Source organism: Pongo abelii, chromosome 7 (genome assembly GCF_028885655.2).
Source record: "Pongo abelii isolate AG06213 chromosome 7, NHGRI_mPonAbe1-v2.0_pri, whole genome shotgun sequence".
Taxonomy (NCBI): Eukaryota; Metazoa; Chordata; class Mammalia; order Primates; family Hominidae; genus Pongo; species Pongo abelii.
In genome coordinates, this window is record NC_071992.2 from 69433066 (window position 1) to 69445690 (window position 12625).

The window sequence follows — 12625 nt, forward strand, 5'->3', positions numbered from 1 at the left end:
TTCCCACATGAGTTTTGGAAACACTGAGTTTTTCATTCCTCTCTTGGAGAGTCACAATGCAAATAAATATAGTAAAGGCTCTGGGATGCCCTGTGGTAGGGAAATCTGCTTAACAGCATTTCCAAAACTAAATTCACCATGGGGTCATATTTTTCAGGTAAAATCTATTAACATTCTATGAAAGGAATATTGTGCATTACTATAGGGGTTTGAGGCATTTGGGGTTTGATTTAGGAAAACGATATGACCATGGTGCAGAGGCAGTAGCACACATATTTTATTAGGTGATGTTGTGACAAGGTTGCATGTGGAGGAAGTTCCCTCCAGTAGTAATCTGTCCAGAAGCCACAGTGCAGGCCTATACTCAAAAGGGGAAGAGGGCAAGGAAGCTCCCTAGGGAGCCTAGGTGATGCCTCTGAGTGCACAGTGGGGACAGGGGTCAGAGAGCCCCGAAGGGAAGGTTATGAAATATTGCATCCTAAATATGTAAAATAATTTGTTCCCCAGTAAAAGGCAAAGTGTCTATTTGCAAAGCTGTAATAGTTTCCTTGTGTTTGAAGGATGATTACATAGACTGGAATTTGTCAGACACAAGCCGTTTGACCTTGTTTAGGTAGAGTCACTTGATAAATACATAGACCTACAAATATTTTATTACCATCTTTTGCCACCCTATTCAAGCATATAGAAAAAAATCTGTATAGATGACTACCATCTTCTGTGTGATAATTAAACTCCAGTCATTATTTCTTCTCTCAGTATTTCACAAATACACTGGAAGTTTATTGCTATACAGTACAAAATTTTATTCCTCCACATGCATTTGCTCAGTGGCAAAATTCAGTAATCTTTATGTCTTTTATATAGTCTTCTTAATCAGTATTTCCCTTTTCTTATGTTGCATGGACCATGCTAATCAAATTAACTTTATATTTTAAGACAGGTTAGGACCAAGGCAATTTTTCAATACATAGATTTCAGTGTGTCAGGGTGGGAGAGAGCAATCAAGTCTCTCCTTGAACTTGGTGCTAAAATAAACAATAGCACAGATGTATAAAAGTATACATTTGTACTCGTATTCAGAAAACAATTGTACTCGTATTCAAAGTATTTTATCAAGTATTACTAGAAGAGTTGATAAGAGTTGGAAGAGTTCTGTTGGTCGTTTGAGCATGCCAACATGACTAAGATGCAGTTCTTGTCTTCAAAGAACACAATCCAGCATTAACCTGACTATAAACTAGATTGTGCTTAGTTATCCATAAAGTTGTCATTGTAATTGTCCCAGTGAAAATGGCACATGCTGTCTCTACATCTGTCTTCCAAAAGATTTATGGAGAGAATTAAATTGATTTCTCCCTTTTCTCAGGTTCTGAGCAGAAAGGTTGGGTAACCTGACCTAGATGTTATATTCTCATTACTGAATTCTAATATGTTAATTCAGACATTGTAAGTACCACCATATGTCTGTTCCAGTCAGCTATTTTTAGGATATGTATTTAACAACTTGGTTGAAATTTTTAAAAGTAATCCAGGAATTTTAAGTTTCTAAGAAACAAGAATGAGTTTTTATGGTAATGTTCTCTTGTGAAACAACTAATATTTGCTGTTGTAAATCAGCAGGGGGAGCTCAGCAAATGAATTTTAGTTTCTATTGAAGGTATTCCTAAAATTGTTCCTATTCATTTAGGAAATTAAAACAAAATGCTGAATATTTTATGTGATAAAGACACTGCTGTTTCTTTTTCCTTTTTTTTTCCCAAGCACTTTGTTTATTTGTTTGTTTTCAAGGAAAATGAATGCATGTTTCAGTGAAAAAATGGTTTTGGAAATTCACCCTTTTTCTATTTCTCATCTACCCCAACATAAAGTTTGGCTTTGAAGCTTAATATCAGTGCACTTTTTCTCAGCCATATCGACTCTTTCATAGTACCCATATTTGGCAGTTTTGTATCAGAGCTAAAGCAAAAGTCAAGGCTTTGGGCCTTTTTAGTATTGATAGAATAATACCAGATGATGCTTCAGTCTGAAAGCCAAAAGAAAATACTATTTCCAAAAAAGAAAATGATTGGTTTTACAATGACCAAAGGCTGCCTTTTGTGGACTTGGAAAACCTGAAAGTCTGTCATTATTAGGACATATGCCATAAGGGTTCCCCCCATTAATGATCAACCATTTATAGCCAATAGCTATTGTTCATCTTGTGATAACAACGCAAGCACTTATGGAATGCTTTTCTTTGGGGGAAGCCGTTGTTTCTAAACAAGTGTTTGTTGAAATCATTCCCAGTGTCCCAAATTAAAATGGGTGAAAACCTAGTTTTTGACATAGCATTTTGAGCAGGGAACACCTGTCCATTTCATGATACTCTGGTGCTTTGGGGCTTTTGATCTAGTGGTGGGTCATGTGATGTCATTCAGAATCTTAAACTTTTATTCCTTGATCATATTTTAGAGGCCTTAGTGAAGGTCTGACTTGCTATTTCAGCCATATTAATACACATTAACCAACTGTACTGTCTAGCGTTCAAAACACTGTTGTAGAATATTAATCCAGGTCATCATACTGACTTCAGGTAATGGGTAGCTTCTACCCAAAACAAGATGGCTATAACTGAACATAGACAGATAGTAATTAACTTTGAATATTGAGAAAAGAAAGATAAGCATACATGTTAGCAAATGCTGTTAAATAAAACTAATAATTGTTTTTAAATCTTAGGTTTTCTTTTTTTTATTCTCTGGAATTGACTTTGACTCTTTCAAATTGAGGTAATAAACTTTAGAGTTGAAGTCAAAAGACTTGAAAGATGTTTAATTTCTAAAAAGTTAAAAAATCACTTTTTCTCTAGGTTTTTCTTATGGTAAAATAGGGCTCAACGGTACTTGGTATCTCACAAGTTGTGAATATCAAGTGAAAAAAATAAATGAAACATAATCAGACCTTTTTGATTCCCTCATCCAATCTGCTTCTCCTTTAGTCTTGTTCATCTGAGAATATGGTGTCAGTGTCTACCTGGTTATATAAGCCAGAACCCTACGAATTTTCCTAGATTGTTTTATTTCCCTTCCCTCCAAGATCCAATCCCTCCGGAATCTCCTGCTGATTCTATTGCTGAAACATACCTCAATTTTGTCTATTTTTCCTCCATCTTATTACCATCACTTCACTCCAAGTTGCAATTTTTTCTCTTCTCTCTGCTGTAAAGGTCTCCTATGATAGCCTTCCAGCTTCTTTTTCTCCCCCCCTCAGTATCCAGATTTCAAAGAGCAGCCAGTGATCTCTTATAAACATCAGTCAGATCATGTCCCCTCATGTAATCTGTCCCCTGCCCACCTCTTTCTCGTCCCCTTCTCATGCTGTGGAAGCCACACTGGTCTTCTCCTGCTTTAGAGGTCCTTTGCTATACAGTCTAAAGGGAGCTCACATTTGCTCTTGATCACATCAGCATGGTATATTTTCTTTATAACACATCCCTTATCTGATATTTCATATTTGTTTATAGTCTGACTTCCACTAGAAAGTGAGTGACTTGAGAACAGGAACTTTGTATTATTCAGTGTTATAATCCCAACTCCTAGAGTATTGCCTGTCATGTAGTAGATGTTAAACATTTGTGGAATGAATGAATAAATAAAACACATTTTGTTTATTTAACAAATATTTATAATATGTGAAGTACGGCTGGGTGCATTGGCTCATGCCTGTAATCCCAGCTCATGCCTGTAATCCCAGTACTTTGGGAGCCCAAGGCCAGGAGTTCAAGACCAGCGTGGGCAACATGGGAAGACCCCTGTCTCTACAGAAATGCAAAAATTAGCTGGGTGTGCTGCAGTGAGCTGAGATTTGTACCACTGCACTCCAGCCTGGGTGACAGAGTGAGACCCTGTTTCAAATATATAGCCTGGAGAGTCTTGGAGGTTTGACTCATTCACGCAGAATTACCAGCGAGATAAGGCCAATGCTCTCTCCAATGTCTGGGCTGCCTCTGCAGCACATGTTTGCTATACATTCTGGATAAATAGACTCAAATAGAGTAGGAATTCTCTTGAAGCTTTTTGATTCTTCTAAGTCTTTGAATTGAAGTGGGTCATAGGTTTTGGTGAATTTGTTATTATTTTAACCTACTGCTGGTTAATATGATACGGTAACCTACTTGATATGAGCCCCAGGCAATCCTGAGATTAGCAAAATTAGGTAAGAAATGTCTTATTTTTTTGAAGTTTTAAAGTATCTCATAAATATTTCTAGTTCCTTTTCATTTCCAGTTACCTCTTCACTTCAGGGTTCTAGAAAGAACCACATAAAGGAAATAGCAAGTTCTGAAATGCAGTAAGAAAAATAGTTTGTTTTTGAGGATTTTCTAGTTCAGTGAACAGCAGGAAGCACCAGCTTCTTTTCACAAAATCTCCAGGCAAATGTTTAATCTCAAAAGACTCCAGTAGTTTATAGAAACATTCTCAAAGTTGTGCCAGCTTATTTGAACCAAAGATAAATTCATGTATTTGATAGTCCCTCAGTCAGTTGTAAATACCATAGTTGGTCCCCCTTGTACAGTCCTTGTAACAAATAGGGTATTATCACAAGGCACAGGATGAGAAATAAGGACATTTAGAGTCAAGCTTTGACTTTGTGTCTGATTTGCAAGAACACTTAAAATGTTCTCTATGAACACATTTAAACCTTATTATATTTTCATATTTCTGGCTATACAAAGAAAATAGTAATGACTGACACGAGTGCCCCATCCACCATCCCCAGTATCAGATCTTATAGAGTACTGTGAATACTTTGTGTCCAACAAACGTGTTGGTGACTATTTGCCTTTATTTTTTCAGAAAAAGCTTTGTGTATATGGAAACTGTAATGAGAGTAGAAGTATTTTTTTTTGTTTTATAGAACAAAGGTTTATGATATTTCAGAGTAGGATTTCTAAAAGGATTTTTTTCTAAACCTTTCTCATCCTAATGTATTCTTTGTGTTCTATCCAGTGTTTATCTTACATCCAGTGTTCAGTAGACAAATGGCCACATGGATAGCTCTCAGAAAGTATTTGTTGACTCTGGTTCTATATCATTTCTCCTCCAAGAAAAGATAAGATTATTTTATTTATTTTGTTTAGGATTAAATAAAATTTGTGAAGAGTATTTTATAAAAAAGGATCGAGACCATCCTGGCTAACATGGTTAAACCCTATCTCTACTAAAAAATACAAAAAATTAGCCGGGTGTGGTGGTGGGCACCTGTAGTCCCAGCTACTTGGGAGGCTGAGGCAGGAGAATGGCGTGAACCTGGGAGGCGGAGCTTGCAGTGAGTCGAGATCGTGCCACTGCACTCCAGCCTGGGAGACAGAGCAAGACTCCGTCTCAAAAAAAAAAAAAAAAAAAAAAAAAGTAGAATACAAATATAGATGGTGGCAATTGTTGTTGGTTATTAATTACATTTACTCAGGATGTGGAGTGAGGCTATGGCAGAGGGCAGGTGGCTCACTCTGCCCTCACAACCCCAAGTCTTCTGGCCATAGTGATGACCCTCCTTCTGACCCACTGGACCTGATCCTTGCTCCATTGATATCTAGGTTGACATTAAAGGCAGGCACTAAGAACAGTTAGAGAAGGGGCTCAGGGAGGACATGAAAGAAAAGATAAAGCCTTCAAGAGGAGTTGGGACAGTGCTGGTCCCTATAGTTTAGAGAGGAATGGCCTCCTTTTTCTTAAAATTTCCTGCTTGAGGTACAAAGAACCAGAATAGGAGCCATTTTAGGGAAAGCAGGCAAGGATTACACAGTGATCTAGAGGCCCAGGAGACTAGAAGTGCTGGAGAGCTTTCTTGGGAGGATGGGATGAGTGGGAGACCTGGCTCAGAGGACAGCTTTGGGATTCCAAAGCTTTAGAGGTTTCTTTTTTTTTTTTGAAGTTAGAGGTTTTGCCTTTTGTTTATGAGCTCCTTGACTGATGGGCTAGAGAATTCATGGAGGGGCCCAGGAGAGAGGAAGCAGGAGAAGCTACTTCAGATTGGCTAAGGGTAGGAGAGCCAAAGGAGACCGTTAGTTGTCTTCCCAGATGGTCGTGGTCAGCTGTCCCAAGTACAGTAGGAGTCAGAGAATTGGAATAGAATTTCTCATTCTGGTAATAGAAAACTGAACGTTTGGCTGAAGTTTTCCTGTGCATTCTGTAGGAGGATGTTAAAGAGTGAGGAACCACAATCCCAAATAACTTTTAAGAATTCTGATCTCCAATCTCTGAGATTAATTTTGATACTATTATTACTTAAAACAATAAACATGTGTTGAGCACTCAGGGTATACCTGATCACTTTTAATGTTTATACCACAGAAAGGTAGATATTATCATAATCCTAATTGAGAACATTGAGGTTTTGAGAACTAGGCAGTTCCCATATTACATAGCTAGCATGTGGATCTGGAAAGAAGTGATCTTACTTCTAGGCACAAAAACCGCCCTCTTACTGTTAACTTGGAAAATTTAGATGTTCTGAAATCAAGCTCTTTTACAATATTCCTAAGTATCACTGAGAGGTGAAGCCAGCTGGACTTCCTGGGTCAAGTGGGGACTTGGAGAACTTTTCTGTCTTACAAGAGGATTGTAAAACGCCCTAATCAGCACTCTGTAGCTAGGATTGTAAAACGCACCAATCAGTGCTCTGTAGCTAGCAAGAGGATTGTAAAATGCACCAATTAGTGCTCTATAAAAATGCACCAATCAGCGCTCTGTAGCTAACAAGAGGATTGTAAAATGCACCAATCAGTGCCCTGTACAACTCACCAATCAGTAAAACGCACCAATCAGTGCTCTGTAAAATGCACCAATCAGCAGGAGTCTAAAAGCCAATTGCAGGGAGGATTGAAAAAGGGCATTCTGATAGGACAGAAATGGAACATGGGAGGGGAAAAATAAGTGAATAAAAGCTGGCCACCCCAGCCAGCAGTGGCAAACTGCTCCGTACCCTTCCATGCTGTGGATGCGTTGTTCTTTCACTCTTCACAATAAATCTTGCTGCTGCTCACTCTTTGGGTCCGTGCCATCTTCAAGAGCTGTAACACTTACCGTGAAGGTCTGCGGCTCCATTCTTGAAGTCAGTGAGACCACTAACCCACCGGAAGGAACCAACTCCAGACACATTGCCACCCAGTCTTGAGAAAGTTCTGCTTTGGGAAAAAACTTCCTATGTCTAATCATTTATAGTTTACAAACTGTTTTCCAAAAGGTGTTTTGATCTGATTTTATTACATAAGGCACTTATCAACTTGGTGAGATATGATGGCAGTTTTGCAAATGAGGGCCTGAAGATGACAGGTCCTCTTGTGGAACTTCTATGAAAGTGCTTGGTGAGCTGCCATGTTTGCGATGGTTTGTTTTTGAACTGTGTGGTGGGAGGAAGTGCTTCTGACAATTTGTACTTTGCAAACATTTAATCTTTGATTTAACTCACCATTACAAGACTGCTATTGCTCACTGATCCACCAAAAAATGAGGTAAAATAAACTTTCTTACTTGTTTTCATTAATCTATCTTAATGTATGCATAGCTCACATTTATTTCAGTGGTTAATGGCTAAGGCCATACATCTGGTAAGTAGCAGTGCAAAGACATAAACCAAGGTCTTTTAATTCAAATCCAGGTTTCTTTCACTTGCCACATGCCTTTCACTGAGTCCTGCCATTAGCTGTCATGTAACTGGGCTTAAACATTGTGGTCGTCCTGGAATTTTGCCCTTCTTTCTAATTTAACAGTTGAAAAAATATTTTGTGAAAATAAAAACAAACATTGCTAGAGATTACCTAGATTCTTTGTTTTTCTGTTTCGAGCCATCACGACTTCGAAGGTAAACGGAACTCACTTAGAGTCCTCACTTTGGAGGCTTTTCAGTGTGTTAGTGGGATTGCACTTAAGTCAAATCGGTGAGGCTCTCTTATCAGTGGGCTCTTCTAAGGTTGAAAGGATGGCGGGGCCTCAGAAACCAGAGGCTTCTTGCCAATTTGCATGGAGAGGTTAATGTAGAGGAAGAACCTGTTGAAGTTTTAGGTAGTATGACCTTGTAATCGCTTAACATTGTCTTAGGTTCTTGGAAACTGTGACTTCAAGCAATACTTAGTATAACGAAACTAATTTACCATTGGCTAACTGAAATAAACAAGAGTTAAATTTCTAGAGCATATTTCTGGTCCCAAAAACATCTCCAATCTTCTAAAGTCCAAAACACTTCAAATATTAACCATTGAAATAAATGTGAGCTATATATAAATGTAATAAAGATTAATGAAAACAAGTAAAGTTTTACCCTATGTTTGGTCAATCAGTGAGTGATAGCAATCGTAGTTATAGTGAGTTAAACCAAGGAATAAATGTTTGCAAAGGGAAATTGTCAGGACCACCTCCTTCCACCATGAAGTTCAAAAACCATCACAAACATGGCAACTCGCTGAGTGCTTTCATCCCCTAATTGTTTATTTTTGTACATTTGTATGATTATTATAGACGTTACAAATTTTTATTTGACAATCATTTGTATTCATTCCTTCATTTTTTAACCTGTTTATTCCAGTTCAGACTTGTGGGTGGGCAGAGCCTGTCCTGGCAGCTCAGGGTGCAAGGCGGGAACTGACCTGACCAGGACGCCATGCCATCATCCCATTGCAGGGCACACTCATACCCACACACTTGCACACCCCCCACACTCTCACACTGGGACCATGTAGACACACCAGTTCCTCTAACATGCAGAGCTTCTGGATGTTGGAGGAAACTGGAGGACCTAGAGAAAACCCATACAGACTTAAGGAGAACGTGCAAATTCCACACAGACACTGGCCCTTGTCTAAATAAAGAATGATCCAAAGAGAACATTTCCAAGTTCAGTAGAATATATTGTATTAACCTTTTTAATATTAATGTATGTATACATATATACTTTTCACTAATGTTAATATGAAGTATTTGTATAGTTTATATAAAGTTTTACACATTACATATAATCTCATTTAATATCCACAGTAACCATATGAGATAGTCATTATTCCTATTTTAAAGACCAGAAAACCGGTATTCAAAGTGGTTACATGATTTCTCATGGTCAGTTGGAAATGCCAGAGCTAGATTTTGGTCACAGTTTTTCTAGCTGTCCAGTGTTCTTTTCAAGACCTCTTGCTTGGAGCAAGTAAAGATACAGTCGTCACTCATTAATGATCAGGCATGCTGAGTTAGTCTGTAACTTGTGTTGACAAATACCCATTTCACGTAGTTATTCATTTAATCATTCATTCAACAAACGACCCAAGGACAGCCTTGTGAAAGCTTGTGGTAGTATCAAGATGGGTAGGACATGGTTCCTTCCCTCAAGTCAGTCAAATATTAGCTGTTAAATCATCAATGGGGAGGCTGCTGCGGATCACAAAGTAGGGTTACTGAACCAAACTGAGGGCTCACAAAAAACTCCTTAGAAGAGGTTATGTGTAAGCTATGAAGGATGGGCAGACTCATCACAGTAATGAGTCGGGATGAAAACTGTTCTAAGCAGAGCTACGAGTGTATGTGAAAACTGGTGTGAGAGGGAATGTGGCCAGGCTGAGGAACCATGAACAGATCAGTACAACTAGAACATAGCACATGAGGGAGAAGTATCTAGCAAGATTATGACCCAACCATGAACTGCTCATTGTATTGAGGATTTGGGATTTTATACTGTAGGAAGGACTATTAAAAAAAAAGTTGTGTGCAGTGTGCAAAATGATCAGATTTCTGTTTTAAAATAGTCCCTCTTGAAACAGGCTAAAGGCAGGATTGGAAGAGAGCAAGAACAGCAGACAGCGGGTTATGGCAGCAAGCTCGAAGAATAAGCCATCTGAGAAATGGTGGCACCTGCTCCTAAGGCCAGGAAGCAGAGGAAATTGAGGAGGGACAGGGACTTATTTAGAAGATTAGCTGGAATCTTAAAAGGATGAGGACATTTTTATCTATTGTGATAGGAGGCAAGGCAAACAATTGTGGGCTTATTCCTGGAAGTCCTCTGCTAGTCTGTTGGCATGTGAAGGGGAAGATAAAGGGAAGGGGCCTTTGTGTGGAACAGCCACCAAAGGGGCTGACGAGGGGTCTGTGGAGGATTCACTGGGCTGGGGGGAAAGGCAGCTGCCTGCATGCTGGAAGGTGTAGGCATTTGGTCTGTGGCAACTGGGGGTTTATTTAGAGCCTACAGATGTTATAAATACACTTAAAAGGCATTCACTTTTTTTTTTTTCAAGTTCTGATGTATTCTTGCTTTGGTGACTAATATGAACAGAAGATCTCCTTTCGAGTTCTCTTAGGTTGTTTTTTTCTTTTTTTTAAATCACTACCACAGGTGAAATTGAGAGCTTTGAATCTACTAGAGTCCATTTCAAGTCTTCATGCCTCCATTTTCTTATCTATAAGCTTGAAATAATTTTACAAGTCTGATTGATTAAGGTTAAAAGATAGTTAAAATAAAGCACTTAGCATAATACGTGGCAAATAAAAATTGCCTAATAAACAACTGATGGCACTTCTACTACTGCTACTACTGCTACTGCTACTAGTAAGTTGGTGCAAAAGTAATTGTGGTTTTGTCATTAAAAGTAATAGCAAAATGGCAATTACTTTTGCACCAACCTACTACTACTACTACTAAGAACCATCACCACTATCACCATCATCAGAGTATGCAGTACACTGTTGAAATCCCTGGGATGCATTGTGAATTCCAAGTTCTTTGAGAAATTGAAGATGACACAATTTGGTCATTTTTTCTTCTAATTCCAGGTGACCATGCAACATACGAAAAGCAAGAAGATCCTAGATTTTACAGCAAACGTGTGGCTCTCTCGGATTCAGGCAGATGGGGATGTTGTCTGTGAGCTTCCTGTAGTAAAAGGAGGACAAGCTATTTTTCCATGTGTGTTATTAATCTTCAGTAGCATCTATTCCATAGACAAATTGTTTGGTAGTTGCTTAAATTTGCTTCTAAGCTATTTAGTTACAGAATATTTTTCCTGCTTCTAAGAGAGTTGTTTTACTCTTGAGAAGTGACGTTTTTAATGTCACAGCATGAGTTGCTGGTGGATCTTAGATTAAATGTAATCTCAAAATTGTTCTTGTGGCCCAGCTACAGTCACAAAGGCTGAGGCTGTGAGAGACAAGAAATGCCATGGCTGCAACTCACCTTAGCTTTGCCTGGGGCCAGCTTACCTCCTCGCTTGATTTCTTTCCTCATCAAACCTTACGTCATTTTAAACTTTAAACATAATGTGCAATAACAGTCACCTTTACCACTAAAATACTAAGCATAAAATATCCTCTTATGTCATACATAGAAGAACAACCTTTTAAAAAATCTTTTATTTCTCTTTCTGAAAGTGCAATAAACCTTCTGGCCTTTTGCTCATGGTGTAAAAATGCCCATGTATGATTAAAAATAATTAAAGCTCAAAAGTCTCTCAATAGACATAGAAAATCCAGATTAGAGGAATTCTCATATATGTTTTTCCTTTTTTACTATAGCCTGAAAGCCTATGGATCTGGGTTCTGTTTGTATGGATTTCAAGGTAATGTATTTCCTCTTGTTTTCTCTCCCTGTTGCTTTGCCAGTAGTGAGATACCAGGTTGACGTCTACACTGGGCAGCTGAAGCATGCAGAGACGGAGTCTGAGGTTTTCCTCTGTCTTTTTGGGGAGAGGGGAGACTCTGGCCTCAGACAGCTGTACAAATCTAACATGCAAGTAAAATTTCAAAGAGGACAGGTGAGTCTATACAAACAATTTCCCAGATTCTTAACAATCTCTCTGAAGATGGCCATATATGATTTAAAATTTAAAAGGTTTTTGGCACTCTTCAAATTTTAGTTTTAAGACGTCTTTAACACATTTTCCTGACCTGACTTCCTAATGTGCTTTGTTTTGGAAGTTGTTCTTGCAAGAAAAATGGGACATACTAAACCAACAATAAATAATAGAACAAAGAAAAGATATTAAAATTTAGTGATCATGTGAGAAAAAGAAAAAAATGAACTCAAAAGACAAGGAAAATATTTATGAATGTGCTCTGTCAGGCTTGAAAGATACAAGGCATTATTTTAAAAGATAAGGCCATAGAAATGCCACTATACCATATTTCGTATAATAACACAATGACCTTTAATCTATAAAACATCTTGAATGTGTCCAACTGTGTTATTTTCACACCTAAGCTGCTCCTTATTTCCTTTTGTCCTTATAGACAAACATAAGTCTTTCTATATAGTAGATATTTGAGAAGTTGCAGTAGGATATTGTTAATGTTATTTTGTTGTATATGGAGAGAAGGTACTATTTGAGGATCTGAAATGAAGATTGGGGATTATGTAATGTAAAGGCATATTTTTAAGAAAGACGACTCCTTAAACCAGTTAGAGAGTGCTGTTTCTCAGACTGTTGTAGTTTGTGAAATATTTTGAAACACTGGATGTCTTAAAGCTCACCTATACATTTGTCACTGTTGATTACACAGAAGCTTTCATCAGAATGAATAGGAAAGCTAGTTCTGCTTTGAGTGAGTCCAAAGCAAAATTAGGCCTAACTTTTGCTATCAGGAATGAATTATTAATTTTAAGCAGAAAC

The 12625-nt window shown here is 38.1% G+C and overlaps 1 protein-coding gene across 1 annotated transcript in view; it reads left to right on the plus strand.

Moving 5' to 3' along the window:
* RP1 (RP1 axonemal microtubule associated) overlaps positions 1–12625 on the plus strand; it is a 342341-nt gene that overhangs the window by 208502 nt on the left and 121214 nt on the right. Inside the window, exons 20-21 of the mRNA XM_054561625.2 lie at positions 10794–10926; positions 11619–11770. Of these exons, the coding sequence (XP_054417600.2) occupies positions 10794–10926; positions 11619–11770 (285 nt within the window). The remainder of the gene's footprint in view (positions 1–10793; positions 10927–11618; positions 11771–12625) is intronic.